General features: G+C 37.9%; 1 protein-coding gene across 6 annotated transcripts in view; it reads left to right on the top strand.

Moving 5' to 3' along the window:
* The window catches only part of dlg1 (discs large 1), a 745,269-nt gene that overhangs the window by 154,039 nt on the left and 572,186 nt on the right, over positions 1-19,044 (top strand). For all 6 annotated transcript variants that reach the window (XM_071595636.1, XM_071595639.1, XM_071595637.1 and 3 more), the window contains exon 2: positions 17,251-17,382. In XM_071595636.1, coding sequence (XP_071451737.1) covers positions 17,251-17,382 — 132 coding nt within the window. The remainder of the gene's footprint in view (positions 1-17,250; positions 17,383-19,044) is intronic.

The following is a 19,044-nucleotide window of genomic DNA, read 5'->3' as shown; positions in this document are numbered from 1 at the left end:
AGCTAGAAGCATTTCGAAAAAATATTCTGGGCTGGATTAAAGACTTTTTGAGTGGTCAGGTACAGAGAGAAGTCGTAGATAGTGTTAGTTCTAATGCTGTGGAAGTTACTTCAGGATTTCTCAAGGTGAAAGTCATCGGGACTCTAATATTTCTTCTTAATGTTAACTACATTAACTCCGTGGTTAAAAGTAAAATACGCTTATTTGCGGAGGATGCTGCTAAGGATGAAGTAGCTTTAGAATATGATCTTTGTGCTATGCAAAATTTGTGCGACTCTTGACAATAAGAATTAAAAAAGTGCGAACAGTTGAATTTTTGGAATGGACCACTTCCCTCCCGAACGCCTATTCAATCAGGAATACCTAAAGAGAAAGTGTAGGCTGGATTAAATACTTAGGCGTTACCCTCACTCACGGCCTCAACTGGATGAAACATATACGGGGATTACTTGGACAAGCTAAAGACATAGGATGTATTAGAAGATTTATTCTTATTTATTAGAAGAAGATTTATAGGGTAAAAATGAGGAAAAGGTGAGAAATGAATGTGAGCAATGTCATCTTTCGCTCGTTAGGCCTCATTTAGAATATGTTATTTTATATGGACTCATCATGAAGTTGAATTAAATGCTGAATTAGATCGCGTTCGTCGTAGAATAGCTAGATTAGTAAAACGTTGTTTTGAAAAACTGAGAAACGTATCAATATTATTAGAGGAGCTGGGTTGGGAATCACTCCCGGAGCGAATGTTAAATTACAGATTAAATCTCTTGCATAAGTTGTAAGGATGTCTCTTTAACAATGATGTTAGAAATGTATTTTTAAACACTTCATACGGTAGTTGCGGTAGGATAGATGCTGTGAATAAAATTGGAGATATTAATTGCATAACAGATAGATTTAAGATATTTTTCTCACGAGAATTAAGGGATCAGAATAACGCTTTTCGACAGCGCTTGGGGAAAAAGTATTTTGTTTCAAAATTAGTCTGGTTTGTGATCATCCCCTAACACACTTTCTACCCGTGGCTGACTGTATTATGTACTAATAATTATCATAGAACTTTTTTTTTACTCTTATATTCACTTATCATCCCCTCTAAATGGTGCTTTCAGCCCATTGTGTTTAAGTTCCTCGGTAAAGCGGACTTAAATCATGTCTCTCGTAATTATTATAAAAGGTAGCGTTCCGGTTAAGATTGTTTTGGCTAGATACACTTGCTAAAAACTGTACGCTGCCAAACATCACGTAACGCGACACATCGCGCATACACTACAATAACCACTTCTTCAATCACACGTGCTTTCTTCGTTACTTCATTCCATCCAACGCGCCTATACGCGACCTCCCTCTATCTTGCATGCCTAAACAATCTCGGGAAACTATTTATAGATAATTTCTCGTACGATTCTGTTATGGGTACACGCGTCAAATAGTAAAGTTAAAAATACGTAAATCTGCTCCAAGAAAAAATTATAAATATAATTTTATTCAAACATCAACTTTCAAGATGTCAACTTTAAGCATTGTGCTAAGCAACTTAATCATCGTCGTGGCAAAAAATTCTCCGAAAATGACGAAGTCTCTCTCACGTCTCTGCGTTTGGGAAAAAAATCATTTCTAATGGCACGCACGCTCTAGTGAAGAGTATTTCGGCCAGAAGTCATGGAATACTTGCTCCATTATTCATGCTCCTGCTGAGATGAACAATGAAAGCTTTTAGGGGCGAACACTTGATTTCAGCTAACGGGGATGTGTGTATGCTCGGGGGGCACATGGCACATTTTAGCGACTTTGTGAGTGACGTCAGAGAGGAAGGGAGAAAATTGCGGGAGCAGTCTAGCAGAAGATAAAATATAGCAGTAGTTGTCTTCCTTTTTTTCGTTCCCATCAGTACTTCTCTTAGTTTTAGGAACCATCTTTAATGCTCTCATTTTCCCTCCATATTTGCGCAAACAAACGTTTTAATTTATCCGTTGTTACCGTTTCATTCATCCAAGGTATTTTAACTATTTAAAGGTAAGTTTCGGACGGTCTTCAATGACTATTTACTTCTAAGTGGTGCGAAAACTTCCTCTTTCCTTGACCTGTATTGTTTCTTTCTTCATTTCTTCGTAACTTCTACCTGCTTCCTTGTTTTCTAGCGTGCCTATTTCCTCCCTCCCCTACCCCGTTACCTATCATATTGTCGCTTCTATGACGGCATGCAACATCTCTAAAATTACCTTTCTCTACCTTTCACTGTTTCCTCCATCAACGTTCCTTGCCTTTTTCGCATTCAGCCAAAACCTCGTCTCTTCTTCCACCCTATTTAAAACTTCAGCGTTTGTCTTCCTCTCTGTCCAACTTATTTTCTCCATTCTCCGCCTCTTTCACATCTCAAAAGTCTTCAGTCTACGCTCATCCTCTTGCCTCAAAGAGTAAAGTCTAAAGTCTACAAACCACTATGCTCTATATAATAGTCTTTTGTAATATTTTTTCGCGTATTTTACCCAGTGTACCCGTCAGTTCTTCTCTTCTTTGTGCAATTCTCTATTTCGCTAACGCAATTCTTCTTCTACTCATCACTGTTGGGCCCATTTTCCTCTAAATTTCTGTCCAAGTACATAAACTGCTCCACCAGCTCAAGTTTGTTCCCTCGTTTATGTTTAACTTCCATACTTCTCGCTGGTCTCGTTACGTTCGTTTTCTTGTGGTTAATATTTTACGTTACAGTTAAATGTTTTCAGTACTTTCAATAGTATTAGAGTGAATTAATGTAAGGAGGAGGTTACCTTGTAACGCCGGTATTTACTTCGGCGTTGTTTCACGTGGTATAATTTTATTCGTACTGGCGACAGGTAATACCCAGGACCGAATTTAACCTTCAAATTATTTACCAAATGACAGTTCCTGGGAATATGGGGATCGGGATGTTGCGGTGGCTAACGTACAGGCTTCTCACCGAGAGGGCCCGTGTACAAATCCTGGAGAAAAATATTTTTCTGTGGTATCCCGATCCCAACTTGAGATGCTTTGTGGAGAGCACTTTGAGTACGGCGTCCATCGGATGGGACGTTAAACTGCGGACCCTTTGTTGCCTTTCTTTAAGAGTAGGCTAATGCCTACGCCGAGTTTCTCTCCACCCTTCTTTTCCCGTCCACCCTTACCGGCGCAAATGGCCGTAGCTGTGAGTCGCCTCCCATAAACACTATTACAGTTCCTGGGAATATTGATCGCGTAAAAAAATGAGGGGCTGCAATGACCTCAGAAAACATGTAAATGTTGAAAAAGGTTTCATGAATCCTTTCCAAAGAGGCAATTGCTCTGCTATGATCGACATGCTCTATTTTGAAGAATTGTGTATGTGTTACGCTCGCAATGAAGGAATTGGCCATTTACTTGTTAGAATCCACATGATTCTCTTTTGTAAAATCTACCATTAGGTGAGTTGTTCTTTTTCGGTCAACCGAAATTCGTGTGGCGATATGAAAGTGGTAATTTCCCACCGACTTCATTCTGTGAACCAATATTCCATTTTCCACGCGCTTCAAAATTAATGGTTTGGCATCATCCGTCTTCGAAAGAATGATCACTCACTAGAGAAAAAATAACTTCCGAATTCTCCCTCATAAGTTTAATTTGGAGTTCATTTGTAAGTGAGGCGATCGTCTTCTTTATTGGAGCTCGGAATACCGTGGATTAAGATTAAATCATTCTGAAATGTCGAGAAATGATTAAACGACTTTGATTGATGACTTCGCAGTCGAAATTTATGCTCTGCTATTTTCACGCTCGCTCTATGATTAACGACCTGTCGCACCTCCTATTTCTATTCAGAAAACTGAGCTTTTCTTCCGTATAATAAGCTTAGCCTTGAGACTGAATTCCACTCAATGTATTTATTGTTCGTAAAATTATCCCATTTACGGCACCAAAGGTTTTCGTGAATATATGAAAGGAGCCAATTATATCTTTTTCGATTTTGGGCATTTCTTTTTCCTATTTTTAAACAGCACTCTACATTTACAAGCTAAGTAGTTACTGACTTAAGCCATTCATAAATGGAGTTCTTTCATAAATACTGGTACAAAATTCGTTTCATACTTGGGTGTTATCTGTTGACAGAACTCAACGTATTTTTGCAAGTTGCAAAAACCAATTTGGACATTATTGTGAGATTAGTCGATAAAATTTGCATGCATTACTTTGTAGACATTTAAAAATAATATCAGTTTATTTGCCAAATATTTGGAAAAATAATTCGTTTCCCATTCTTATTTTTCTAACATATTTTACAGTTTTAATTTTTTGGTTGGTGGCACGTCTACCTTCTTCCGTAATCTCGTCATTTCCGCCCTATAAGGTGTAATATTGCTCTAATGCTGATTGCCTTTCGTGGGTGCTACGCTTTGTTTCCGGGCCGTCACGACAACCGGTTTATTCGATTCAGTGAATCATTCAGTATCAACTTTGGAGTTGATAGCGATTTGTGAAGTTTTGGAATTCTTTCCTGACATTTGCCCTAGATATCTTGTAGTCATCAATGATCTCATCTAGTTCGTCGTTTGAGGTATCATTTCGTGTATTTTTCGTGTATTTCATCATGCCGTGACTATCTTTGACATTTTAACAATTTTATAACTTCCGCGTTGGGCGATCTACGTTCTGTGTTATCTTTTATAAATTTACTCGTAATAAACCTGTTGGCAGCTAAGCGCGTGATGTCTAGGAACTCCAAATATCATCATTGTTTGGGTGTTAACTATCTTTTTTTAAATGAATAAATGAAATCTCCAGAACGCGTTTTTGGTCATTATACTCCGCGTTTTTAAACACGTAATTGTTTTCCTTAATGTTTTTACTTTCTGGCCACAAATAGGTAAAATTTAACATTTACGTTTATCGTGTTTGAGTGAATTACTGTAGACGTATTTCCGTGAATCTTGCTGGAATAAAACAAGGGCCGCATATATTCCTTTGATAGTTTCTTTTGGTGTACGTATTTATGGCCGTCATGTGTTTGTTCGTAGCTAATAAATTGAGAGTTCTATTACCTCCAATTGGAAATTTTACAATTTCATGAATGGAGATCAGTGTAAATGAAAATAAAAATGATTCTTGGGTATCTTTGTCTTAACCCCATGTTTTAAAACTAAATGTTCTCCAATAGATAAATTGGACATAAAAATTACCGCCGATTATTTTGTCTCGGTCGTTGTTTTGGGTTGAGAAGGTTTTGATTTTCTTGTCCAGATCTAATATTAAATACAAGTCACAATTGAATACATCCTTGCTATAAAATTGTAATAGAATACAATTAAATACATTCTTGCACTGAGGGCGGCAACAAAACTTCCTCTTTTCAAACACAAAACGATTTCCAAAAATGAAGTTATGGTGCCACACTCTGAATGATTCCTGTGGCCTGTAAGATGCGAATTCCTAGATTCTTTCGGAATGAGGACTTTTAATTTGGTACCATAAACTTCTTGAATCGTTATCTGGTATTTTATCTCCCCTGCTGACGCATGAGTTCGTACCTGCTATAAACACACCGCCACCGATTCTATTCACTCCGACATATCTGTAAACGGACAATGATTTTGGTAAAATTCACTGTCAGCTATTGCAGCCACCCTTCAGTTGTAATAATTTTGTCTAAGCCTCTGCTTTGAATAAGTGAGTGATTATCAGAGATTTTCTTTTTTTATACTCTGGCAGTTGAATACAAATAGAGATCCTGTTTCCTTGACAATTAGGTTTCAAAGTTAGAGGAATGAAATAGGAATATTCAGGATCAAATTATCGATTGAAGATCACGACAAGTGAGTTTAAATCTCTTGAATTATGTAACTAATTATCTCGTGCTTCACAATGCTTTTGAATAGTCGGTATATTGGAGGTAAATTAGCACCCATATTTGTTTCACAGCATATGTTTCCTCATCCATTAGTCGTGTGTTTTCTCGCCAATTTTCACCTCAATATTTAAGGCTCTCCGGTTTTTTCTTTGAAATATTACAAATGAGTGTTTCAGTTATTTTTCAATTTGTGACTCTGGTGATAGAAAGTACATATCTATCTTCGACTTTATACTGACAAAGTATTAAATTTGACTGTATATGCTTTCCTGTCAGAGGAAACGCGATCGTCCAAAGTGATGGTCCACAAGAACGGTGAATCACAAGACTTTGATAGCCAAGTGAAAGGAGCGAGTCCACCCTACTCATCATCATCCCTTTCGCTCTCAAACGAGAAATACGGGACATATAAAACAAACGGGCTTCGTGCCGACCGAGGACCACGTGTTTAAGGTCTTTCAACTTATTAAGAGCGTTTGGCCTGCTCGCAATGGCCGCGACAGGGTTTAAATGAGACAAATGGCCAACACGGCGGGTGCATATTTATCATTTTTGCCATCGGAGCCGAGAGCACGAGTGTTACTGCTGTTGGGAGTGTTTCTCCTCAATTTCCAAAACTTCATTTCGTTTTTTGATTTGGGGATTCTTTTTTTAATTTGGAGACTTATGCGTAGCCGACCCGCATTGACGGAGTGTAATCCCGTGCGGTAGCGCTTCTAAGTTTCATTTGGTAATGGAAACGTTGCAACGCCGAAAGAAATCGAGGAACTTATGATTGAGATTTCTGGTTTACTACCAGAGAATTAAATCGCGGACAAGTTGTAGTACATATGAATAAGTCCTACGAGAAAAATACTTGTTCTTTTTTAAAGTTATAAAAATCAAATCTCGGATCCATTAGTGGCGGATGTTGAAGATTTAGATAATGTTGCACTGTGTGTAAGCATTCCCCATCAGTAAACGGCCAGGTGTCTCATTTATGTCTCTCGTCCCACTGAACGCCTATTCATTCACACTTGAGAAAACCTGAGGGTTCTCTGGAACTAGGTTTGCTGCAAAGTGCTTAAAGTACCGAGGGGGGGTGAGAGCGGGACATTTAATGTGAGAGTAATGTATAGATCGACGTAGAAGAGGTAGTACCGGGTGTGTGAACTACTTTCGGGTCATAAAAAAATAGTTCTTATAATCAAATTCAAACTTTCAGATCCCACGGTCTATATATTGGACTTTTTTTTGAGGTATGAACTATGCCTCCTCGTTGTTGTACTAATTATCAAAGAAGCATTGATTATTCGTAAGTTAAAATGTTCGTCTCTACCTATAAGTGTAATTTTAAAACTAGTGAATTTCAAATGAATAGTTGACAGATGGGTTTAAAATGTGTCGAGCGTTGCGATCTTACTCTTCCAAATCCAATTGTGAGTAAAAAAAGTGGAGTGGACGGGATCCAACGGAGAAAAATATTCATTGTCGGCTTAGGAATTCATTAAAAATTGATAGGATGAAATGAAGATGTCACCACGATGCTTGTTGGATCGAGATAGGAATTATCTGACAAAATATTTGATGATAAACTGAATTTTTTGTAAAACAAACAGAGTGGGTTCGCTCCTGGCCATCAATCAGTTATTACTAACTCAAATTGTATTTGTCGATTGGACTGGTGGAAAATTAGAAAATTTGATGCGGAATATTTAGTGACTCTTTTTTTCCGCGAATAAAAAATACGCAGGAACAACTTGGAGGCCTCCAATCACATTCGTTTATATTGATTTTCCATGCTATTTTATTTAGCGATCAGTAAATTATAGAGTACACACACATAAATGGTATAATTCGTAGAAAATAATCGAGAGCCGAGAGAAAGGCATTGCACTTCCATCTAGCTCACTGGCAAGTGTTGTTAGGTACTCCAATAGTTGAGGCTCTCCGTCTGAAGTCAGTATCACTTCGTATGTTTTGTGAGGCGAAGCGCATTCAACTTGTTGGATTTTAACTCGCTTATTTCAGAAATAATATTATTGTGGAAACTTTGGTATCAACTTTAAGACACCAGTTCATATAAAGCTGCATAAAGTACTGATTTAATACAATATTTTCGAAGTTAATTACCGCCGCTCGTTATGTGCCTTATTTTTTGTTAATTTGCGTTTATCTGATTGGTACTTAACTATTATCACTGCGCAATTTTTTTTGCATAAAATAGTACTGCATCGCCAATGCTTCTTCGGTTTAACTCTTTCTCGATATCGAGTCTTGAGTCCATCTAATCATTAATTTTATTTATTTAATCGAAACCAAGGCAACCTCGTCCCGTAGAATAGTGTACACCGTTGGCCGAACGAAAGTACCATTTTAGCTTCCTCTCTGTCTATCAGAACGTTCTAATTCATATATTATATTAACATAGCAGTTTGACGTTCGCGTCATTCATTTCAATAGAAGTGCACTGTCAGGGCAATGAGAGTCTGCTTTGCCGCAGTGGTGATTGACGGATCAAGAAAGCACGACTCCCACGCAAAATGAATATACTGTGGTAAATGGGGCAATATTTTCAACACTTGGTGTGTGGCGAAAGTGTGAGAGACAGGTCACGCCGGCCTTCCTATTTGAGTAAAAAATACGGCTGGAAATGGTGATATCTTTAGAAAGTGGCGCCTGATACGATGGGGATTTTTTTGAGCTGATGGTTCTTCTAAGTCCTTTCGCTTTTTTCTACCGCCGACTAGTAATCCCTAGTTCTTCATTTTCAGCTTCACTCATTTTTCATTTTTTTTTCTTTCCAAAAGGTTACCTTAACTCCTAGTACAAGCTTATAAGAACCTTTACAGGATTTATTTCTTGTGAGATTTCTTCCGAGTTTGAAAGACTTTCGTTCATATTTGCGTAATGTGAATTTTTGAGTGAGACATGAAGATTTTATTTCTAGTGAATTACCAATCCATCGGGCTATTCCTCTACGTCTCTGCCAAATCTCCCCGAATAGTCATTAGTCTATCATGGAATATAAAAGCATATATTATGTTTCAAATCTGCTTAAATTAACAAACATAGACCTTCTTTCCCTTTGCACTTTTTAGAAAGATTAGCGAATTCATACTCGTAAAAGTTTTATTTTTCGCTGAGTGGGTGGTCTCTTTTGCTTCAGTACGAAAATTTATCAGCGCTAATTACTCTGCCCGTGTAAATAAAATAACTGTCCTAAGTATTAATGAGTGGGCTTACTTAAGCCGTTTTAAACTTTAAAAATTGTCTGCAAGAAAATGTTTAGTTTTGTTATAATGTTCCATTTTACCTATGTTGGCACATCGATTATTAAGACATACGTGTCATTGTATTAAAACTCTTCGTAAGAGTTTTTTCCACAAATTTTTGGAATGCACATACTTTCCTTAGCCGAAAAATACCATCCCAGGCATGATTTCGGGCAGCTTTACCGCAGCAGATCGGTTTTCCATTCTGTCACCAGCTCGGTTTGGACTCTGTAAAAAATACAAATAAGCAAACTAAAACATACTCCCTCAAGTCGTATTCGACATTTTACAAACATTTTTGACTCGTAAAAATTATTGTTAATCATGAAATAACACGTGTAAAATTGGTTTTGGGGTAGATATTTGTGTATTGGTTGAGGTTTCTACGTTAATGAAGGAATGATTCTTTCAAACTATTGCATTCCGGTTGAGTTGAATGGAAGAATATTTTTGAGATCAAATTGATTTGATAAAATGTAAACACATGCTAATGATGTCAAAGCTACGTTGAAATAATATTGTGAATGGTGATGAGGAAATTCAACCACAATTATTTGCCTTAGTTTGCTCGACATAATTAAACCATGTTAATTAATTTTGTTTACTTTATTCGCTATTTCATTCTTATTCGTACATCAAATTGATTTCTTCTTTTTGTAAATATTTCTGCAGTAAAGTACGTAGTTACATCGATTGCTCTTTAATCATGAAATGGATAACATTTTGCGAAACATTTTTGCACATTGACAGATATGTTATTGGATAATACGTATTTCTGTGAACTCAAGTGAGAGCGGATTTTTGGTGGTCCACCTCTGAAGGTAAAATATTAACTGTCAATATCCGTGTCAATATGCTTTTTATTGACATCTTCAGCGTTCTGATTGTTAAAATTTCATTTCTCTCTGAACCTATTAAGATAAATAGGAACAGATAAAATATTGTTTCATGGCTCTGGAATGTGTTTCTTTTTTAATCTGCTATCATCGAGCTGCGGGTTGTCACTATTTTCTACACCCAAGTTCTGCTTGTGTGCTATCTAATGTAATGCTTTATAGTAGTAGCAGGGACCTAAAATACGAGGGTCATCCGGAAAGTAGTACCCGTTCGTGAAATAAAGACACAAAAGTAAATATTAACAAACATAAAAAATTTTATTTGAAAGAGGATACTTTAAACTACTTCTCAACATAATCTCCAAGCAAATTAAGGCATTTGTCATAACGTGTGACAAGTTTCTGTATTCCTGCTGCATAGTCCTTCGCCGCCAGCTCATTGAGATACGCGAGGGACCCATCTTGCACAAATTTTTGCATAATGCAGATGGTGTTTAACAATTTCATGAACAATTGTTCGAGAAACATTGGGAAAATGCTCACAGATGTCATCAATTGTGACGCGCCGATCGTTCCTCACGAATTCGTCAACTGAGCTCACCAGTTGGTCTGTAATGACAGACGGTCTCTCCGAACGCTCATCGTCGTGTGTGTTCCCCCTCCCCATGTTGAAGTTGCGACACCACCGCCGAACAGACGACTCGTCCATTACATTGTCTCCATACACCTCCTTTAATTGGCGATGAATATCACATGGGCGAACGTTTCTTGCATTGAGGAATTTAATCACTGCCCTCACTTCACAACTGGCGGCGTTCTCAATTTTTTTAAACATTGTAAACAATCACAGAAACAACACAGGCAATGCTAGCGTCACGCAACTTGGCTCAGAGAAGGCAGACAAGCCACTGAAGCTATCTGACCTCGTCCAGCGGCTACTCGCGTCGTCAGCACTTCATGCGGCACGAACGGGTACTACTTTCCGGATCACCCTCGTATATAATGTAGCTACTTGCATTCACGCATAATACGAATGTTATTAAAAAATTAGTCCATAAATATTCGTTAAATTGCGTATCACATTTGAATATTGAGCTCTATTTTAATTAATGAATCCTAATTCATGGTTTCCCATGTAATCTACATCTACGAAATATCCCGCAAGCCGCCGCAAGGGCTTGTGTCCCACACAGAATTCGCCCGTAAAATAGAATGCAACCACATGCAAAACAAACAAAAGCATGCCCCTTCACACCAAAGCGGAAGAATATATTCATTCAAAGCCCATTCCAAACCTTGCACTCATGCAAATACATGCATATAAGTGTATTCTTCGGGTGAAAGTCCTCCACAGATACGAAACCATGCTTAAAATCTTTGGATTTTCGATGTAAATTTCAATCAAAACTAAAATGGCAAGACTCTGCTTTATCATAGCGATTTGGTAGAATGAATTTATGGCTCTAGAGTTATTATAGTTATTTTATTAACGCTTTCTCCCAGAGGATCCCAAATACTTGAGGATTACTCCAAATGTGGCCTAAATAAAGCGAAACGACCCGTATCTGTAACTAACATTTTACATTTCCCCACCACCCTTTTAATGAAGCCGAGTTTCTTTGAGGCGGACCCGTGTATTCCTCTGATATATGCTTATTTTGAATTAGCTATACTGCGATAATATTACATGAAACCTTCAGCTAGAAGTTCCTATAGGAATGCAGGCCCTCGATTTCGTAACTCGATTACGATCGAACGTTTTAGACACCCCCCTCACGCTCTTCGGCCGAGACCGATTTGGGTGATTGTGTGCGATCGTTTAGTGGCCCATCGAAAATTACCGTGTTGTCAAATTTACAGGTTTTCGGAGTCATAGGCATGTGCGGTACGACTTACCTAACATGATTCCTGGACCAATTTAAGGGTTATGATTTTGTTTCCTTTATTTATGATACGCATACCGAATTTGATAACTATATTTTGTGATTTTGTACGTGATGGATTCGTTATAGCTATAGCTACATTATGAAAGTAGAATTTTTCCCTTGTTGTAAATGTAGCATCGGACGTGGTAGCCCAGTGGGTATAGCGCTAGCACTAGGATACTGACCGGAGGGCCCGGGCTTGCTTCCGGGGGACGTATCTTTGTTTTCATGATAAGGCATAATTTCTTGAACACGTAATCGATTCGAGCGCCATCTTCTGGCCAAATAATCGGCGCACTTGGTTGCATAATTCCACAAACATAATTTTGCAACACCTAAAGTACTTTTTACCGTGTACTAATCCACAACATTAATAATAAGTATTTGAAAGAGAACTTCAAAAGAAAAGTGTGTGTGCGGTATGTTTGCCTGAGAGGGTTCCTAAGATAAGCAATAATTTTTTTATAATAAAACAAAAAATGGTATTCCACGTAAATGATTAAAGCACAACTTAAGACTCGAAATCGAGATGCCTAAATTATGGCACTATATTGTAATTTATTTATTTGAGGTATATACTGACGAAATTCGATTAAATATTGTTGAAACGTTTTTACGAAATATACTACGGGAGTAATAAGATCTCATAAATACACATATATGTGAAAGACAAGGTAAATTAAAAGCGTGCCTATCGCTATAACTACTATCACGTTATCACAATCCTTCTTCATACTTTGAATTGAACCTCAATTAATTTTTTAATTTATGTTAAATGTCACATATGGCGACGAGTCACGTCGTTTAATATTCATATAAAATGTCCCGGACCAATTAATTCATGAATATTAACGGAATACCAAAAAAATAACTCCCTTTCTCAAATGTAAATGGACGTATTCACATGCCTTTAGTCATCAGCCAGTTGTTCGAACGTAAGTTTTAAAATTGCTCCTTTCAAGTGTCGCAGTTTGTGCAAGATGGGAGCCCAAACAGCTGCTAACGATCAAACGTAAAGTTACAAAATCGTGGCCCACGTGTATTTTTTCGTTTCGTAGAAGGCGGCCGCTTCATGCTTAGTACTTCTGCATGGTTTTCATTACTTGAAGAAACGTTTTAATTAATTTAATTAAGAAGAAAAATTTTAATTAATGGTTATACATGAAAATACGTAATATGTAATTTTTAAAGGAAATCATCTTGGTATATGGCCAGAGCAAGATTCGAACCCACTGCCTGCAATATAGCATACGAGCGCATTAACTACCGCGCCAAATTAACTTCACGTTTTAATAATATTTTGAAGCGTATTAAGTTTAAAATGTAATTATGTGCCTGAATTTTAATGTAATTTCGATGGATTCATCAAATTCTTCTACCATGCCCAGGCATGATATAATTATGCAGCGGATGATGGTCCTGGTGACGAGTTAGTTTCATTATGATTTATGGAATTAACGCCAAAGAAGAAAAAAAAGAGGGGATTATTAATGATTTCTGGTGTGTAATGTTGATAATGTTCATGGAAAAGTTAACGGAAAAAGTTCTGCTTGTAATTCATATTCCTGTTTCGAACTTGTTAAATAATTATCTTCGAAGCAAGCAAAACACTTTTTTAGATTTAATTTGTATGATATAATCTCTCGAAGAAATTTTCTATCTTATGTTTTAGTTATCATCTTAAATTAACTCAATTCTACTACCTTCCCGTTATTATTCATTTTTACGACAAATGTAAGTTGCATTTGAAAATAGGCACCTGTAAATATGGCTCCGATTACCCTAGCCAGCAACCAACTTTTTTGTTGTTGAGTTAAGATATTCTTGCCAATAAAACCTTGGGGCTGATATTTTTATCGACGATCTGTGGCATTACAGGAGGGAGTGAAATAGTATTGATTAGTAAGATGCGATGCGATTGGACGCCATGTATATCTTGGGTAAATTCCAAGAAACTGCAGGAGACGCCGCAAGAGTATCTTTTAACGGAGTCATCCGCTAATATGCATTTCAATGCAATCCCGGTCAAGGCGAATGATTTTAACACTCTGAAACTGTTGCATCGTTATCTTGGTTGTTAAATATCAGTGTTGTTGATTTGCTGTTATCTCATTTCTGGCGTCCATCTTGTATGAGCGGGAAACGAGCGTTACCCTAGTTACTTCTAGTGACCCAAGTGCTCAGATAATTTAGATATGTAAGTACCCAGCAAGCCACCGCTAGGGTGTCTGGCAGGGGGTGAATTCACATAAGATAAATTTTGACCCCAATATTTTTACCCCTGCCGCGGTCGAATGATGTTATTCTGATCCCTTATCGTTGGTGGATAATATGGCATCTTAAATCTATGTGTTCTACACTTGATCTCTCCAATTTCACTATCATGATCTCGCCTATCATAGTACGATGGTGGTAATAATACGTTTTACATACAGCTTTTGAGGTGAAAGGATTGGACGATATCTGCTTGAGGTATGGCTGAAGGAGAATATACGTATTGCCTTTCTGTATTAGGTAGAGGACTCGGAAGTGGTAGTCCCTGTTCTCTGAGAAGCCTTTATCGATTAGTTAAATTAATCTCGAAATAGGGCGAACTTCTGTGTTAATGGTTCCCGGTAGTAATTTGCTTCGCTGTGAGGAGAGGGTCAACTCTCGAAAGATACCTTAAGTTAGCCTGACCCTCGTACGCCGTAATTAATCTTGTGAGTTAATTATTTCATATTAATTATAATGTAATATTAGCCTCTTATTACTGCCTTTTGAAACTCAGCAGTATGCTGTAGTGCCCATCATATTCTCACCTGCCTATCCCTATTGTCATTGTTGGTGAAGGATTTACGTAGTAAAAGTACCTGTGCATACGAGTGAATACCACATGATTAATTCGTCCCCACAAGTTGGGGTTAATGTTGATATGTGTCATCATGAGATCTATCAATATTGCAATATCCATTCGAGTGGGATATGAATTTTTTTCTTGGGGTTGTACTTGTTATTGGCCATTTGACTTGATTTTGGATGCGATGAGTGTGTGGAAAATATTTTTGGCTGCGGTAAGGTACTTCATTCGCTACGTTTATCGCCGAAGCAACTGGTGTTCTTCCAAGGGGCTGGTACACTTTAGTAGGATGGATTATAGGACTGCTGAAATATATCATTCCCTGCGTTGTATTCCTGAGTTCGTTGTGTAATTTCGTGCTTAAAATTTGTGATGCGAGAGAGATTAATACTATTCTTATGAAGTAATTAACATTAATAGGTATTACGTCCACCGATAACTGTATTTGTCTTCAGTGAACATTTTTTTTGATGCGATAGAAAATGGTACACGAGTTTGACTCTCTTGTAACAGAAATATGGAATTACTGGTTTGTATTATGCAGCTAAGCTGCATTTTTAAACAAGCAACGGTAAAGGTAGCAGAATACGTTTTTCTTTGGCAACGTCAACAGTAATGTGTAAAATTTGTTCCAGGCCAACCGCACACTTCTAATCATAAATTATATCTTCTCGGATCTTACCTACAGTTCCCTTTTAGAAATTTCATTGCTTAGCATTCGTTAAATTTTGCAGTTTCAGCGTTATTTTACTGCTTACACTCTTCAGAAATGAATTCTTGGACTGTAAATTATGCCTGTTTTTATTATTTAATCATATCATATACCAAGGTGGCTTGTGCGGGTAGAACATGGGTTACAACGTTTCCAGGAACACGAGAAAGGGTGAAAGACTAAGGGGAATTAAACACTTTTTCTTAATCGTGGGGATCGAAATGGTGTGGTGGCTATGGTTCTGGCTTCCCACCCTGAGGGCTCGGGTTCAAATCCCGGTGGTGTTGAATATTTTGCATTGGTATCTCGATCACTACTTGAGTTGCTTTGTGGAGGGCACTTTGAGTGAGTAGGCTAATGCCGACGCCGGGTTTCTCTCCAACCCTTCATCCTTTCCTGTTCTTATCTAATGTCGCAAATGACCTCAGCTGTCGGTCGCCTCCCCTAAATACTACTACTACTACTCCAAGGAATCTTAATTTTAGAGACCCGTTTCTAGATGCTACCGAACTCTTATGTACTCTTAGTATCGCATACTCACATGGTGACGCACGCATAAACAACATTAATTCGAACTTAACCTAGTAACATTAATTCAGTGGAATCTCTAAAAACAAACATGCATTTCACATTGTGTGATTGTGGCTGTGTTTAGAGAACTTATGAAGGGACTTTTAGCTGTAAAAATTGGCCTCTTGGAAGGCCGTAATTAGTTCATGGTAATATTTGCACATTGTGGGGTACATAGAGAGGTTTACTTAGGCATCCCTTTGATTTTCCATTTGTGACTGGTTTCATTGAGTTTGATGTTAACATTAGCCCGAATTAAAGACGTCCTGAAGTGTCTTTACTCAGAATTCATGGAAGAAATTTGAGCGAAAACCCCAGCTTTTAATTAGTAGCATTTATTAAAAGCTGCTGTTCGCGGACAAATGAATTCCGAGCGAGAATGTTTAGCGTTGCATAGTCTGGAACAATGTCGCTCTTCCACGTCACGCACCGAGTGGCGCTTGGTTTTTTTTTGTGTTGAATAGAAATGACGAGGACTTCTGGTGGACTGCGTCATACCTGTAAATGTTCGATCCTATATCCCAGGTTGGTTCAAATTTGAAATCCCTATTGAAACAGGTCTTGCGTTTTATCGCATCCATCGGCAACTCCATTAGCGTAACACTCCTAAACCAAAGCCGGACTCCTGCTTAAAGGTTATGGGGGAAAATATTCGTTTAATTACAACGAATGTATCCATCATTTTTTTAGTGTTATTTTATTTTTGTAATGAAAAGAATCATTAATATATTTTGAGAATTATTAATACTGATAAATGAATGTAGATTAACTTCTACTCTTCACGAAGCCAAACAAAAATCATTAATTTTACCTTTTACTGCCTTGTGTGACCTTATCTTTTAGCTGACAGTATTGGAAACTTTGACTACATCTTAATTCAAGAATTACCGGAAGTTATGACAGCACAGTTATCGCTCGTAAAGTCATCGTGTACCATATTTTTCGAAAGGGGTAAACGGTGGATGTTCGTGGAATATTTTACGCACTGCACCTTTCTCAAGCGTAATTCGCCTCCCGTTTCCCCCAATCACCAGACGGAAACTCCACTTTAATTCAATGGCAGGAGGCTCATTTAAGGATGTTTATAAGACTCCTCACTTGTTTACGCTGTTTTATGTGCTTGTTTTAATTCAATGTTATTACTTGGTATATGGCTATCTTTTAGAACATATACGTTACATTTCTCTGTTGTTTGCTCATCAGTAGTTATGCCGTCGTAATGCTTCTTTTTCTTTCTCCACCGACTAAATATATCCTCCTATTCCTTCGCAGAAGCCCATAGAGCCCTCGAGCTGTTGGAGGATTACCATGCAAAATTGACGAGGCCACAGGACAAGCAGCTGAGGCTGGCCATCGAGAGGGTCATCCGCATCTTCAAGTCTCGGCTCTTCCAGGCGCTTCTCGGTGAGTCGGTCCGCGTGTTGCGAGCGGTCACCTTTCACATCCTCTGGCGCACCAATTGTTAAATATGTGTTCTCTGTGGAGAAAATTGACTTTTTTTGCGTTTTGTTTTAACGTGACTCCAGTAAGTAGCAAATAGGTATATACCCACTCGTGTATGTGCATCGATTTCGGTGTCGAATTGTTTGTAACGTGCATTCTAGTCCTTACTGTCGACATTTTTTCTTCCCATTGAGGGTGAGCCAGTTCCTTTATTGATAGCCTTAAGCTTTATAACATCCTATTTATGAAGTGTTGAGGAATGGCCTAATCTATATCAGCAAGCTATATTAATAATCTATAATAGGCAAATCTACATCGAATGTAAAATATTAAGTTATAATGATCATTCATGGATTCATATTCGGAGGTCTGTACATTTACTAAGTTTACTTATTTTAATATGTCCAATACAGTTTTATGCGGAATGATCTCGTTTTAAAGACTTTCGTTTACTTCTTCAAACAATGAGGGGCAATGAAAACTTTCGTTCCTGCTTCAACGAATCGTTAAAATATGTTTTCATTGGATCAAAGCTATTTATCGCCGTTTCTTCTCGTAAAGAGTTTATTTCGACTTGCATTTGTGTTAATATCATTACCTAATTAATCGTAGGATTTTATGTGGCGTTTAGATAGATATCCATAGAGTTGTCGATCATTTTCCAACATGATTTTAAGTGTCACCAACACTGTGAAAGATCACAAGAAACTGCGGAAGATGATGCGACAGTAGCTTTTTACGGAGTCATCCGCTGAATTTGCATTACAATGCGACAGTCTCAAGGTGTAAAAATCATTCGTCTTGGCCGGGATTCGGACCCGGATACCTCGTTGTCCGGCCGAGTGCTTTAGCCAGTTAAGCTATCTAGACGTACTCTAACACACTTACGCTATGAAAGAAATTTGTCGATGCACCTTGAGAAGTCAAAATGAGCTGGAAAAATAGCAAAACGGGTATCGTTACCGTGTAGTATTGTCAGTTAAAAACACTTCGTGAGACTTTTCATTTAACAGAGTTATTATGCATATTGATTGGGCGTGGTAGTTTTCCAGTATCGATTCCGGATGACGCCTCTGGACACACTCATCTTCACCCAAGCTTCGTGATTTTTTCTTTCGCCAGATCTCCTTGAGAAATCTGAGGTGGAATTAGGAATTGACCCCTCTACCCAGATGTGTGTATTGCATCCACGGATGGGTCTTGTATTGGGTGAGCTCTATTTTCGCCAACCAAATCAAACTTCGTTGTGATTACTGTGGGTAATTATATGTATTATTCTCGTCTTGAACACATGTAAAGGCGGCTTGAACCTCGAGTCACTATTTATATTTAAAATAATCATTACATACCTTACACACTCAAAAAAACTTGCAGTATTTTCAAATATGTGATTTTCTGCCTATTTATAAGGCCGAGACCTAGCTGAGGACCTTAGTTTTCTGGAAAACATTCGTTGCTGTCTTTAATTTAGTGGAAGCTTGTTTGCATAACTATTCTCTTCTCCCCGAATATTCTGCGAATACACAAAAAGATACTATATTCCCTCTCCCACCTTCTAATCCGCTACTCTGGACGCTTCAGGCCGATCCATTGACCACGAACTTTGTGGCACCTAAAACAAAA

Source organism: Hetaerina americana, unplaced genomic scaffold (assembly GCF_022747635.1).
Source record: "Hetaerina americana unplaced genomic scaffold, ioHetAmer1.1.p SCAF_7, whole genome shotgun sequence".
NCBI lineage: Eukaryota > Metazoa > Arthropoda > Insecta > Odonata > Calopterygidae > Hetaerina > Hetaerina americana.
This window is presented reverse-complemented; position numbering and strand designations above follow the sequence as displayed.